Below are 14,324 nucleotides of genomic sequence, written 5' to 3'. Positions count from 1 at the left end.
GCAGTGAAAAAAACTCATTTATAAAAATATGAGTTTATCAATACTAGAAATAACTTAGCAGTGGATTAAATTGAATGATTTACCATTGATTACTACAGTAATCATAATAATCCCTCCCCCATCGGATCTTTTTGTTGCATACACCTGTTTTCTCATCATACTCCTAGATTGTAAATTCTTTTGGATTTTCATTCCATGTGTAATGGGCTCCTGACCCCTGATTGGCACCTTTAGGCATAACCACAATACTAATATTATAGGCAGAGCTCTTTGCAACGTCTTATGTTAGGGTTGCCTAACTGTCCATTATGAGACCCCTTTTCACTTTTTTTTAATAACTATGCAGAATTTTAACAATTCAGGCCGAAATTTCCCATGCTGGGTGTTAGCATCAGGTTGAATTTTTCTGGCATGTTTCAGTAAAAATAGTTCAGCTGTGTCTGAGAATAAGGCTGGGGCGGGGGGGAGGGAGAATGCATTGTTTTACAAACGTTTAAAAACGTTCACTCTTTAAATTGAGAAGTAGAGCTGGTAGAGTAGCGTTTGCCTAAATTAAAAAAATAAACGTAGGAAATTACGTTTTAAAAACCTAAGTCAAAAGAATGCCAAGATTGTAAAGTCAAGCACTCCAAAACCAAAACAAAAAATAAAAAAACATCCTTATCCTTTTGAATTATAGTTTTAAATATATGAGCACATTCCCCCCATAGTTCCCCCATGTCATTCAGTGCACAGAGTAGACAGTGCTTTGAGAATAAATCAGAGTTGTGCAGTGAATGAAGCTTTTATCTGAAGGACTTCTGACTTGTTTGTTGCAGAAGTTGAAAGGTGTTGAATGAAGCAAGTGACGGCAGGTAGAGAAAGGATGGCCTTGTGGCTAAGATAGCTGAATTCCCTCTGAGTGAATAGACTGACTATTACATATACATGCAGTACAGTACAGCTGTTATATTTCTACAAAAAAGGCACTGTAATATATTTTATTCTCTTTTAGACATAACTTTTGCTATGGAAAATGGTTCATAATAAAGAAAAGAGGAAAATACATATCAATTTAGCAACAACAGATGCTTTTAATTACAGGGACCACTGTATTTTTAAAAAGTTAATACGGTTTAATATCTAACTTTTCTTTTTCCCTTCCTTTAGGCCCCTAGCTTACAACACCTTCTGTAAGAACTTAACAATGGCTATACTAGGTCAGATCAATGGTCCATCCAATCTTGTACCCTGTCTTCCAACAGTAGCCGGTGCCTGATGCTTTGGAGGCAATGAACACAACAAGGCAATTATCGAATGATCCATCCCATTATCCCATCCCAGGTTTTGGCAGACAGTGTCTTAGGGGGCTGCATCCCTGACCACCTTGGCTAATAGCCCTTGATGGACCCATCGTCCATGAACGTATCTAATTAATTTTGAACCCAGTTATACTTTTGGCCTTCACAACATCCCCTAGCAATGAGTTCCAGAGGCTGACTGTGTGTTTTGTGAAGAAGTACTTCCTTTGTTTTAAACCTACTGCCTATTCATTTCATTGAGTGACTCCTGATTCTTACGTTACGTGAAGGGGTGAAAATAACACTTCCTTATTTCACTTTCTTCACACCATTCATGATTTTATAGATGTTTATTGTAGACCCCTCAGTTGTATCTCCTCCAAGATGAACAGTGCTGTCTTTTTAATCACTCTTCATATAGAAGCTATTCCGTACCCCTAATCAGTTCTGTTGCCTTTCTCTATACTCTTTCAAATTCTAATATGTCTGTTTTGAAATGGGATGACCAGAACTGCGTGCAGTATTCAAGGAGTGGGAGTATCATGGATTTATATAGTACCATTATGTAGAGAATGACCCTTCACCTGTGAGCAGTCAATGTGGAATTAGGGTCAACTCCATCTGATTGTCTTGCAGGATTGGAGCTGTAGGTTGGATCTCCTATATTCTATCTCATCATGCCTTGCTGTCATCAGATCCCCTTTCCCTCAGTGGTGGCTGGCCTACTTTTCACATTCTGTAAAAGGGTACATGTGGAGCTTACTATGCTCTGGATTCAGCCTGTCCAATAGTAAAACAAAATCTTTACATCAGTCTGCTGACGAGAAGCAGCTGAAGAAGCAGCAGCTCAGTTGTGGGGACGTGAAAGTGGCTGGCTGCTGGGAGTAACACAAGCTGTACTTTCTTTTAGGAAGGTTGAATTGGGAGCTGTAAACAGCATGCAATATAGATTTTTTAAAATAAAGGGAAAATGGAAAGTGGCCACACTGTCAGATTAGTGGAGTTGGAGGCTCTGGTAATGGGAAGCAGCAGTCAGGAACAGACACCAGACTTCTCTTTGATGTCTACTGAACTCAGCACCACCTGGCTCAGTACTTGGGCAATTTTCACTAGGGAGAGCACATCAGAAAAGGTTTTATTTTGAGCCATTTGTTGGCTCACAACTGAAATTTTTCTAATTCAGCCAAACCCACTTACAGGGTAAAATCTGACAGGTGTCACAGGGTTCACACTAAGCTATCAGCACCATGGGATTCCCTCCATTTGTTGGTTTCAGCTCTGACTATACCAGCATAGAGTGGAGACAGGAGAGGGGCTACCGGATCCGTGTTTACTCTATGGCAGTACTCATTTGGAACCTGTGTTCAGATAAATCTGTTCTATTTCAAATATAAAGCATTGAAATGTATGAAAATGTAAGAGGAAAGAACCCGAGCAACCACACAGCTGTGTCTGTTGCTACAGGCAGGGCTGATATCTTTCTGCCGTTAGAATGAAATTTTTCAGGGCAGGTGTCTGCTTCAGGCTCTATTTTGGGAGGGAAATTTCTGCCAGAACTGTTCAATGGGATTATCCTGTGGTGATGGCACCATGTCAATAGCTTGATAGCTTCCTGGCAAAGGGATGCTTGTTTATGTAATGCATTGCAGATGCATGGTCTGTCAAGATCCACACTGTGGAGTTCCACAGAACAGATAGGAATGCCATGCAAGCGAGTGTTACGGGCTCCCTATGCTGTTCCTGATGGCATGTGATGAGCGTCACTGTCAGAGAGGGGGCAGAGAATGCACGCCTCCCTTTCATACCATCTGGAGTCTCGACCCCAGCTCATCTCCCTCAGCAGTAGGACTGTGACCCTCTTTTTCATGTGGTACTTGAATGGGGAGTACACTGACCTCAGCCAGAGTTGTAGGGGCAATAGGTGAAGCTTGGCAAGTGGCATCACCTTTACTTTCCCCTGATTGTAGCTAGGGGTTTGGTTTATCCCCAACAGCAGCCTCCAGACAAGGGGAATCTCCAGCTGCCAGTAAGACAGTTTTCCCCCTTTGGTACAAAGGGCCCATTAAGTTTACATAGGGAGTAGCTTCTTTGCACCTACAGCCACAGTTGAAGCAATGTAAGTTTTAAAAAGCACTTCATGTGATCTGTAAGTTCTTTTTGGAAGGGAGGGTGTTTTCATTACATCTGTGTGCTCTGCCTAGCATAGTAGGGGTCCAAGTGCTGACTGGGGCCAATGAGTGCTTCCGCAATAGAAATACATTCATAATGAAATGATTATTAATATGTTGTCTTTTGTGACATAATAGATGAACAGTGCTGTCTTTTTTAACACTTTTCATATAGAAGCTATTTCGTACCCCTAATCATTTCTCTATACGCTTTCAAATTCTAATAGGTCTCTTTTGAAATGGGATGACCAGAACTGCGTGCAGTATTCAAGGAGTGGGAGTATCATGGATAAAATATGCACAGAGAATCCTGACTCATGTGGCATGGACCAGTGTGCAAAATTTTAAGGTCAACATTTTCAAACACAATCTAATTTTCAGTGCCTTCCCATTTTTTTATACCCAGCTCGAGGCATTTTATGAGACAAGCAAAATATTCTCTTTTTATGTCTTCAGTAGGGAATAGTAAATACTTGTCTATTTGTGGGGATCAGCATTTCCAAAGGTCTTCTATACCCAGTCTGTACATACTGTATATACAGAAAATCTTTCCTACAGTACATCGTGCAAAGAGATCTAACTTCAGTAGAGTAGCTGGGCACATTCTATTATTGCCTTTTGGACTCAATATGATCAAATTAAAGTAAATAAGTAAGAACGCAGGCTACTGTTACAACACAGAAAACTCAACCAATGAAGTTTCCACGTAAGCATCCTAATTTAATAACCATTGAGTCTCCTAAGTCTGACTTTGTATATTGTGCTACATTCTTGTACCACCTCCGACTCTAGCTAAGCATTTAAACTTTCTCATTATTTAAGATTTTGACCATTATGTCTTTCACATTGTCCCTGTGCTGCTTACTTGTGGTTGTAGGAGCAGCTGAGCCTCACCCACTGCTGAATGCAAAATGTACATCAGACTGTACAGAGAAGGTAGAAAGGCCAGCTGCAAATTTGTGTGAGTGGGAGGCTAGGGTTGGTGGTGAAGCTTTGCGTTAATTTCTCTGACAACAAAAGCTTCCTTGGTGGAGACATTTTAAGATGTCTAAAACGTAACCACCCCTAAGCAAATTTAAAACCATTCAGACATACAATTAAAGCTATTCTTAGCACTATTCATTAGAGGTCACGAATATGTTTTAAATTATGCTGAAAGATAATCAAGTTACAAGAAGTTAAGAAGAGAGGCAACTACACAAACGATCAATACATGAAGACATGAGGAGTTTCAACCTAATGCCAACCATTACTTCTTTTCATAAAGACGGCTGCTATAGTTAGGCTGGTAGAACTGCCTCTTATTAAGGTTGCCCGACACTTCCCATTGTAAAAAACCTGTTTTCGGTTGCCTATAACTTCGCTAAACTTTCATTGTTTGGGCTTAAATTTCACAAGCTGGATGCGTGCTGCAAATTTATTTATTTATTTATTTCAGTTATAATGGTTCATCCATTCCCAAGGACAAGGCTAGTGAAAAATACAGTGCTTTGTTCATGATAAAAAAATCTGGCAAACTTTCTTTGAAGTGATCTAGTGCCCCCACGCTTTGGAGCAGAGACTTGTAATTTTGCAGGAGAGGTTCCTTTGTGCCGGGGATGTGCTTTTTGCCGTCCCTGTGAAAATGTGCCCAAATTTGGACAAATTTTAAGGCTTTGAAAAACTGCAGTTCACAGATGCTCTACAGAGAGTTGCTAGACTTTTGCAGGCAAGGTACAAAACTCTGAAGACCTGAGCATGCGCCAGCCCAAGACTGAATAGGATTTTCCCTGCAATTGCACCTCTGGACTGCTGTAGGCCAGGCCTGGTTTAGGAGGGAAAATGAAAGCAGAAGACTGTCTCTCCTGTGCTCTCAATGACCCCCGGCTGGGGCCAGAAAGCATGGAAGAGAAAACGGCCTGGTTCAAATGCAGAAGGGACACAAGCCAGAACTGCGGGGTGAGGGAGATTAGATTGGGACAAGGAGTCATATATGCAAATTAAGAAATATATAATGCCATCTCATTAAAGTGGAGCAATTATTAGCTGAGCTGTAGGTAGAAACACACAAGTATTTCTAGAAGTGTCTTCTATAAAGTGGGCTCTAATTTGACCAAAGAAGGAAATTAAGGATATAGGCACAGTTGCCAACTTTCACATGGTAAATAAGCACCCCGACTTTAACAATAAACCAGAGACCAAGCTAATCCTATTTCAAAACAAGCCAATCCCTAAGAACCCCAACACTCTGTGTGACTAGAGCCCCCCGGTGTGCAGTCTGGGACTGTGGTGGGCCTGCTGTGCACCCCGACTCTCTCTCTCCCCTTACCCCTGCTTGCCCCCCGTTGCCCCTGCTTGCCAGGAGCCGATCAAAAAAAAAAAAAAAGAAGCAACAAGCTACAAGCCAAACAAGTAACAAGCTACAAGCCAAAAACTAGCCAACAAGCAACTCACAAGCCAATTAAGCCAAAAGCAAGCCAAAATTCTGCGTTTTTTCCCTGGGTATGGCATGTCTAGATATAGGGCATGTGTCCTTTAGTCAGTCAGGAATCACACTTACAATACAACTAAAATAAGTGAAATATTGTTTTACTGGTCTAGTCTTAGTTTTAAAAGTGTTGTGTAGTCGTGCGCCAAAACAAAGCCTAGAAAACACACATTTAAGTTTCTGGCTCACAAAGCATTGATCACGAAGGAAATTCAGATGCAGAATAAAACAATTTTGTTCTGAAATACTCTAAATTACCTGCTTCCCACCACTCAGCTTACTAAAGCCCTGATCTAGCAAAGCACATACATTCTTAATCTAATGTTGATATCACTGGGACTACTCATGCTGAAAGCCAACCACGTGCTTTACTGGAAAGGGGCCTAAATATATAGCTCTAAAACATACCATAACAAGTGACCTAAAACATACAACATTTTGCTGTTAATTATAGTTATCAATCAGTTACACAATGATTTTCAATAAGTACACACCTGTTAATGTCCCATATTTTGCTGGTGTTGTCCATGGAAGCAGAAGCCACAAAATCTCCACAGGAGTGCCATGAGCAGTCCCAGACTGCACGGCTGTGTCCTTCTAAAGTCAGAATACATTCACCCTTTGTGAAGTCCCATATCCGTACTGTTGTATCTCCACTTGAAGTGACCAGTTTGGTGCCACTGTTACCAGGAAAAAAGAAGAAAGGGGGTCATTAGCAAAGATGGAGGGGAAGATTACTTTGAGGCCTTCTGCAAACCATCTTTTTTTCTCTATAGAAGTACAGGATGGGCACCTAGAGTTACATTTTGAATAAAGTATAGAAAAAATGTGCTAAAAAATCTCCAAGTCCTGTCTTTACACTGCTTTCTGATACAGATGCAGATGAAACTGGCATTTTAGTGTGTATTAATGAAGTCATATTGAGAGAAAAGAAAAAATACTTAAAATAACTTTATTTCAAGGGAAAGTAAACATAGATTTCAAAAATAACTCACTTTTTCTAATTTTTAAGGTGATCAGCAATAAAGTAACTTAAGCTCAAATAATTGCTTTCATAAAAGGGTAAAAGAGGTTAAGGGAAAAATCATTTTTTTTCAAAATCCATACTAGTTTTTAACCAAAAAATTATTATTTAAACATTATAATTCTGTCTCGTCTCTCTCAGTAAGATCTCATTACATTAGTTAACATACAGCAGCTTCATTATATATTATATAAATGTGTGAAAATAGAACTCCACTCAGATTTTTTGTCAGATCTTGAGCTGATGTAAATAGGCATAGGTCTACTGAAGATAACAGAGCTTCCCCAATTTACACCAGCCAAGGATCTGGCCTATTTTATTTATAAATGCATCAAGAAAAGAATGCCGTGAGATCACATACAAAATCTAATACACCTCTACCCCGATATAACGCGACCCGATATAACATGAATTTGGATATAACATGGTAAAGCAGCACTCGGGGGAGGGAGGGGGAGGGTTGTGCACTCTGGCGGATCAAAGCAAGTTTGATATAACGCGGTTTCACCTATAACGCGGTTAGATTTTTTGGCTCCCAAGGACAGCGTTATATCAGGGTAGAGGTGTACTACAAATGACTTTAAGTCAAATGTCTGAACTACTACACCTGATATCTCCCCCACTGAGAAAATAGCTATGGAAACACAGAGACAGAGTTTAAGGCCAGAAGGGACCATCAGATTATCTAAGCCAGGGGTAGGCAACCTATGGCATGCGTGCCAAAGGCGGCACGCGAGCTGATTTGCAGTGGCACTCACACTGCTGGAGTCCTGGCCACTGGCCAGGGGGGCTCTGCATTTTAATTTAATTTTAAATGAATCTTCTTAAACATTTTAAAAACCTTATTTACTTTACATACAACAATAGTTTAGTTATATATTATAGACTTATAGAAAAAGACCTTCTAAAAACGTTAATGTATTACTGGCATGCGAAACCTTAAATCAGAGTGAATAAATGAAGACTCGGCACACCACTTCTGAAAGGTTTTCAACCCCTGATAAGCTGACCTCCTGTGTATCACTTAGCACCCTCCAGTCACCCCCGCCACACTAACCCCAACAACTGGAATTAGACCAAAGTCTTAGGGCTCTCAGGAAACTAAACTACTGTGTGGGTGGATCTTGCCTTAAAGATCCAGCAAACACTGGGTTTGTTAGACTGGTGGAGAATGTATTGTCCAGAGTTGATGACTCTCTGTTGAGAACATCCTTCCATCAGCCCCTCTGACATGAAAATGTGAGGACTGTGAACAGCTGCAGTACTGACCTCAAGGATCACAGCAGGACATCACTCCTAAGAGTATATTCAGATTGATGACAAACTGAGATATTCAGTCTTCTGTGCCTTGTAACAGAATGGCCTTTCTTACATCTATTACTTCCTCCCCCTCTTTCTTTTCCAATAGATGTCTGACAGATTGTTGCGTAAACATGCGTACTGAGACAGCTTGAAAAATGTGTCTCATTTATTGGATAGATCTTAAAGGCTCACTTGGCATTATGAAATATTGTCAAAGGGCATGGCTGCACTGCAAAACAAACAAAAAACAAACCCAAACACGGCAGCGAGTTTCAGAGCCCAGTCAATTGACTCAGGTTCAGGCTACGGGGCTAAAAATAACAGTGTAGATGTTCGGGCTCAGGCTGGTGGTAGAGTTCCGGGACTTGGCCCCTCACTAGATTTCAGAGCCTGGGTTCCAGCCAGAACCCAAATGTTTATACTATTATTTTTATCTCCATAGCATGAGCTCTGCAAGCCCAAATCAGTTGACCTGGGCTCTCAGACTCATTACCGCAGGTCTCTTTTTGCTGTGCAGATGTACCCTAAGTATAGTTTTAGGCCATTTTTAACACGTGGTTTTGACCTGCTATTTCTATCAAAAATCATTGTAAAACCAATTACACCTCACGTCAAGGAGAAACTTTTCAAAGTTACATCTCCCTGCAGTTTTAAAACCATTGGGCCCAATTCTGCTACCTGTTCTCAAATATTTCCAAGCATAAAAGCATCTAGTATGAGTAAGGGTTGCAGGATGAGTCCCTAATTTGGCCAAATTGCTATAAGCAAATGTGTTATTATTAATGAATCATTTGCCCTTTTAATAATTCGAGCCAACTCTGAGTTCAAGGGACATATAAAAGTAACATAGTGATGAGCTATTATTCCTTTTATTCATTTATACAGACCACATTTTGGATGATGGGAAGGAAATTTACTAAAAAATATATTCTTGGGCTAAGAACATTCAAGTTTTTTTATTCAAAAATAATTTAAAAACAAAACTGGAAACAGCCATAAAATGGATGTAATGGAAAATATGACTGATTCAGAATGACTGCCACATTTATGGTCATTGTGATTCATAATGAGGCTTTATTTACTTACAAACGTTTAAATACACAGTCCCAAAAAAGCTCCATGAAACACAAATTCATTGGCCCAAATTCTGTCTCTCTTGGGGATGTAAGTTAGACATCTGATGTAAGCTGCCCAGAAAACATGTATACATAGGAAAGTAGTCTCAATGAATCCCCATTGGCATTCTGTGGTAGTGCGAATGGAGTCTAGTTTTTCTTCTGTAATGAGTGGGAGGGCAGAGTGTGCATCAGTCAAAAATACTGCATGTGAAAGGAAGAGTCCCATGAAGGATAGCTTCTGGTAGTGGTAAGTAAGTGCAAGGAAGGTGTAAAATAAAGGTACCCAATACCACACCTCCTGCAACATTAAGGGTCAGATCCTCACCTGGTGTAAATCAAGTGTAGCTTCATTAAAGTCAATGGGGTTACACCAACTGAGGATCTGCCCCATATCCATGCCATCCCCATGGCAGCATACACAAAAGCCCACAGTTGACACACATGCTGTGCAGTGTTGTTGGGAATGTCTGTTGTCGGGCCCAACAGCATTTCATTACTGAAAATACATTTTGAAGTCATGACACTGGCAAACTTGGACAGCACTTAAATAAGTGATCATGAAAATACACATGCCAAATTTAAAAAAACCTAAAGTTAGGCTCCTAAATCAAAATGTCCTGATTACAAACATATTATACATGCGGTTGTCAGGCTTAACATTTTTCCAAATTTGTCTTACCAAACTGCAGCATTCATTACATTTACAGATACTAAGATAACGTTTTGTTCTCTAGAGCTAGTGACAAGTTTTTAAAAGTGTGACCACTCTACATCTGTTTGATATAATATTTATCTTTATACTTGCCTGATTTTAATAGCTTAATAAGTTGACATTATATGATACCTATAGCGAATGTTTATCTGTCTATAATATATACACAGGCATACAGATCTATGATGTATTATTTATATTTTTACTGGAATATATAGTAACTATTCAATGCAAAAAATATATTAGAAATGCCACATTAATGCTAAGCTAACACTGCCCCAATTATCAGCAGTAATTTCCATTAGGGACTCTACAAGTGTAAGATTTATTCACAAGAGAAAAAGAGTTTTGGTTAATTAGATGGAGGGCTTTCTCTCCCTCTACCCCTTTCATGGGATAAACAATATTTACATGTCATGGATTACTAGCAGAACCTTACTAAGCCTGAAGAAGAAATGCATGTGGACATAAAAAGGTAATTTAGGTTATACATGAAGATAGATGCTTAATATAGGATTCGTTCTTATGGGCCTGACCCAAACCACTCTGAAGTCAATGGAAAGTCTCCCGTTGAAGCCAGTGAACTTTGTGTAAAACCCTATATGCACAGGGATTTACTGATCCTCAGATTTGGGAATGAGAAGGAATCTTCACCTGGGCATTTGGTCAGAGACGTTGGAGTTTTTCATATCCGCCTGAAGCACTGACTCAGGGGAAGGTAGGTGTATTCCACCTGGCTAATTTCCCACAACTGCAAAATAGGCAGGCAGATGTTGGTGGCCTTATTGTCTAATTCTATGTTTCCAGGTGTTTTTATTCATTTACTGTAAACTGTATTAATAAATTATCATCCATGCATAGACATAAGAGACCACGATATAGCTACAGGACACAATCCCAATTTTTGCTTTCAGCTCAAACACATGGAAATGTGTGTGCACAATTCTGCATGCCAACTATTACAAATTAGGCCATATTTTTTTCTCGATCTTTGAAACAGAATGACTCTCAGCTATAACAGTCCTACACTGATCTAAGAGGGTTTTCTTTTTTCCTCTTCAGGATTTTTAGAAGGACCAAAGTTTTATTAGGAATAAAATACACTTTATCAAGAGTAGTGCTTCACATTTTATCTCCAGTACAGATTCCATTAAAGCTGTAATTCCCTGCATTGTTTCAAAGGCTACATTTACTTCCTAAAACTACATTTTAAAAAAATTATTAGAGCACAGAGAGTTTGGGAACTATCAGTTTCAGCTTCTGCTGATAGAAATAGAGCATTAAATCTTGCTAAATCTTCATGAACCTTTCCCTCCCATTCTGCTCTAAATTAAAAGATACAAGATACAAATGCTTTCAGATTTGTGATCAAAGACCAGAACTCCCACTCCACATAGAAGGGACGCAGCTATTGCCTCTTGGAATGATCTAAATAGAGCCCCCAAGACCCTATGAATTGATTGCCATATCATTACCAGCTGCATGTACTTACCTTTGACTGCTGGTCTCCACACTTGATTCCTTTCCCCCACCATTCTATTCTTCCCACCAATTCCCAAGTCTGGTTCAACCCTAACATCTACTTCTCCCATTCCTGCATTCCAAAAAGTTCTATAGATGCACACCACGAACAAAACAGACTCCCTACATTACAAATCCATTATCCCTTCAGCTCCATCATATTTCCTAGAAAACAGCACTACTAATACTCACTGACTGATTCTTACACACCTGTGATTAGGGCCATAGGCATTTTGTGATTCTGCAGCCAGGAATTTACCCTTGATATTATGGGTGTGTGTGTGTAATTTCTAGCATTCATTGTTGCAAAAAATTTATTTGGTTCACATTTTCAAAGCTAACTGATGCAGTGTTACCTTCCTGAGTCTGCAGTCAGCCCGCACCAATGGTTCAGAAAAAGAACTGCCTATTCATCTCCAGGAGGTGTTAACTCTCAACTGTAAACAAGGCAACATAAATGCCAGCATTTCACTGCTGATCATTTCTGAGCAGAAACAACAATTTAACAGGATTATCCCAAGATCTCAAACTGTGTGTCATGACCCCCCCAACTATTAAAAGTCCCAATCCAGCTGTCAAAACCTTCAGCTGCCAACCTGCATCTTGTATGATGCAGTTAAACATTGTCCATATAAAAATCTGAGGCACAGTGAAAACTCAATATGGGATAACATTAAATGAATGAAATTTAAAATCAAAGTTTTAAAAAATCATATGGGCTACTGTATTGATTGTATAATTGGTTTTCATATTCAGTTTAGTAAAAAATATCCATTTCTAATTCTAAATAGAGATGCTACAGAATTTTTAATCAGCTGTAAGAATGATGTTATAAAATCTAGGGATGTTACTTTAGCTTTAACTCCAGTTTGCCCAGAAGTACACATTCACTGATAATTTTGTCAATCGTGAATTTCATCGGCCACTATAGTAACAATTCATCTAGTTTTGTTAGCTCCTTGTGAAGTTTCTCACAGTATTCTCTAATCTAGACTAATCTGAATAATGTTCTTATCTCCAAATTTCAAACAAAGAACTCTAGTACATTAGAGAGGCATGATTTATTACAGATAAGAATATTCTTCCTTTAACCAAACCAAATTATAAATAAATCCAGGGATTAGTAATTTACCATCTTTATATCAAGAAGGCAAGTTCTAATATATTACCTTAAAAAAAAATTTAACATTAAATAAATGTAGGTAAAATGGAAAAATCTAAATAATAAAAAAGTATAGGCTTTAATCTGTTTCATATTTCTAACATAACGTAACAGGTCAGATCCCCAGGTGGTGTAAACTGGGGTAGCTCTGTTGACTTCAACCCGCTGAGGAACCATCTAAACATTATACTTTTCCATTAGTGCTACAGCGGCAAGGTCCCAGACCAAGACAGATTAGGATGCTGCAGCGACAATATTTTATTTAACATTAACGGTCTTCTTTTTTTATGCATTTCTCTCACCACCACCTTTAGCTGTTTTAAATAGATATAAGAATTACACAATCTAGTCAATTCTCTTTTTATATATAAATATTTATTTTTCTCATTTAGTCCTGGGGACGGGAGGCGGGGGGGATTAGTGATGTGTCTTATGGTGGATAGTGCAGCTGCAGTGCGAAAAATTTCAATATGTTTTTACATTTTTAACATTAACGCAGTTTAAATGTACCTTTTTAGCTTAATCCAGCACCACCCCTGTGCCAGCTGATAGACCCACAGCCAGCCAGGTGGTCTGCCACCAATGCCCTGTCCCTACTTATGCAGGGCTGACATCTTCACAAGTGGGGAATACACACAGTTTCTCTCAAAACAGCTGCCTTTAGGCCTCTGCTTATGAATCCACCTCTTGATGCTGGTGATTCTGCCAGTTGTTGGCTTGCCTCTTAAATTGTCTTTTTAGCTAAAGTTTTTGAGAAAGTTTGGGAGAAGTGAATTATGTCATCTGAGTTACACAGGTTTCCTGGATCCCTTTCAGCCTCCATGCATAGCAGTCTCCTTGCTGGATGGAAAAGGGTCAGTATGGATAGATCTCTGAGCAGCCTTTCATACTATTGGCCATGAGGTCTTGTTCATGAAGCAAGGGCTGAGGGGAGGGATCCCTCACAGTGACACTGGGCAATTGAGATTCTGTCCCAAACGTTCTTGTGTAGGGTTCTGCAAGCTTCAGTCCTATCAGAATGAATTGGAACAAAACATAGGTCTGGAGAAATATGTTTGAAGACAAAAGGATCCATTGTATAGGTTCAGTCTAAAATATATTAAAAGAAGAAAAAATATTATGGGAGCCATCCCCATATGATTAAAAAGTGGCACAGTAGAGAGCTTCCCTTTTGTGTTCATTTATGTTTAGAAATTTTTAAATGAAAACTACATTCCACATTATCACTTCATCTAAAAACCTTCTAATCTTGCACAGATGAACTAAACAATCCCACATTTTAATCTGGTGAAAAGACATGTTGCTTTTCACAGCTAAACAGCTGCAGATGGCAAATTAAAATTGTTCACTTGCTTCTACTGGTAGCAGGCTTTCAAATTAATCTGTTGATTGTTCCTTTTTTATTCCTTACCTTTATATAGTTCCAAATCCCCCTAAAAGACATATGGAGAAGCACCAAGACTTCATTTGTTTCTTTTTAGGCCTAAAATGTCCTCTGAATGATGGTTCTACCTGAAGTCAACCATTTAATATTCACAGAATGCTAAACAAAAATAACCAAGAAACGAGC

At 39.2% G+C, this 14,324-nt stretch overlaps 1 protein-coding gene across 1 annotated transcript in view; it reads right to left on the bottom strand.

Moving 5' to 3' along the window:
- SPAG16 (sperm associated antigen 16) overlaps positions 1 to 14,324 on the bottom strand; it is a 702,831-nt gene that overhangs the window by 247,728 nt on the left and 440,779 nt on the right. The window contains 1 exon segment of the mRNA XM_026647788.1: positions 6,410 to 6,595. Within this exon segment, the coding sequence (XP_026503573.1) occupies positions 6,410 to 6,595 (186 nt within the window).

Source organism: Terrapene carolina, unplaced genomic scaffold, assembly GCF_002925995.2.
Source record: "Terrapene carolina triunguis isolate 2854851 unplaced genomic scaffold, T_m_triunguis-2.0 Scaffold62, whole genome shotgun sequence".
Classification (NCBI taxonomy): Eukaryota; Metazoa; Chordata; order Testudines; family Emydidae; genus Terrapene; species Terrapene triunguis.
This window is presented reverse-complemented; position numbering and strand designations above follow the sequence as displayed.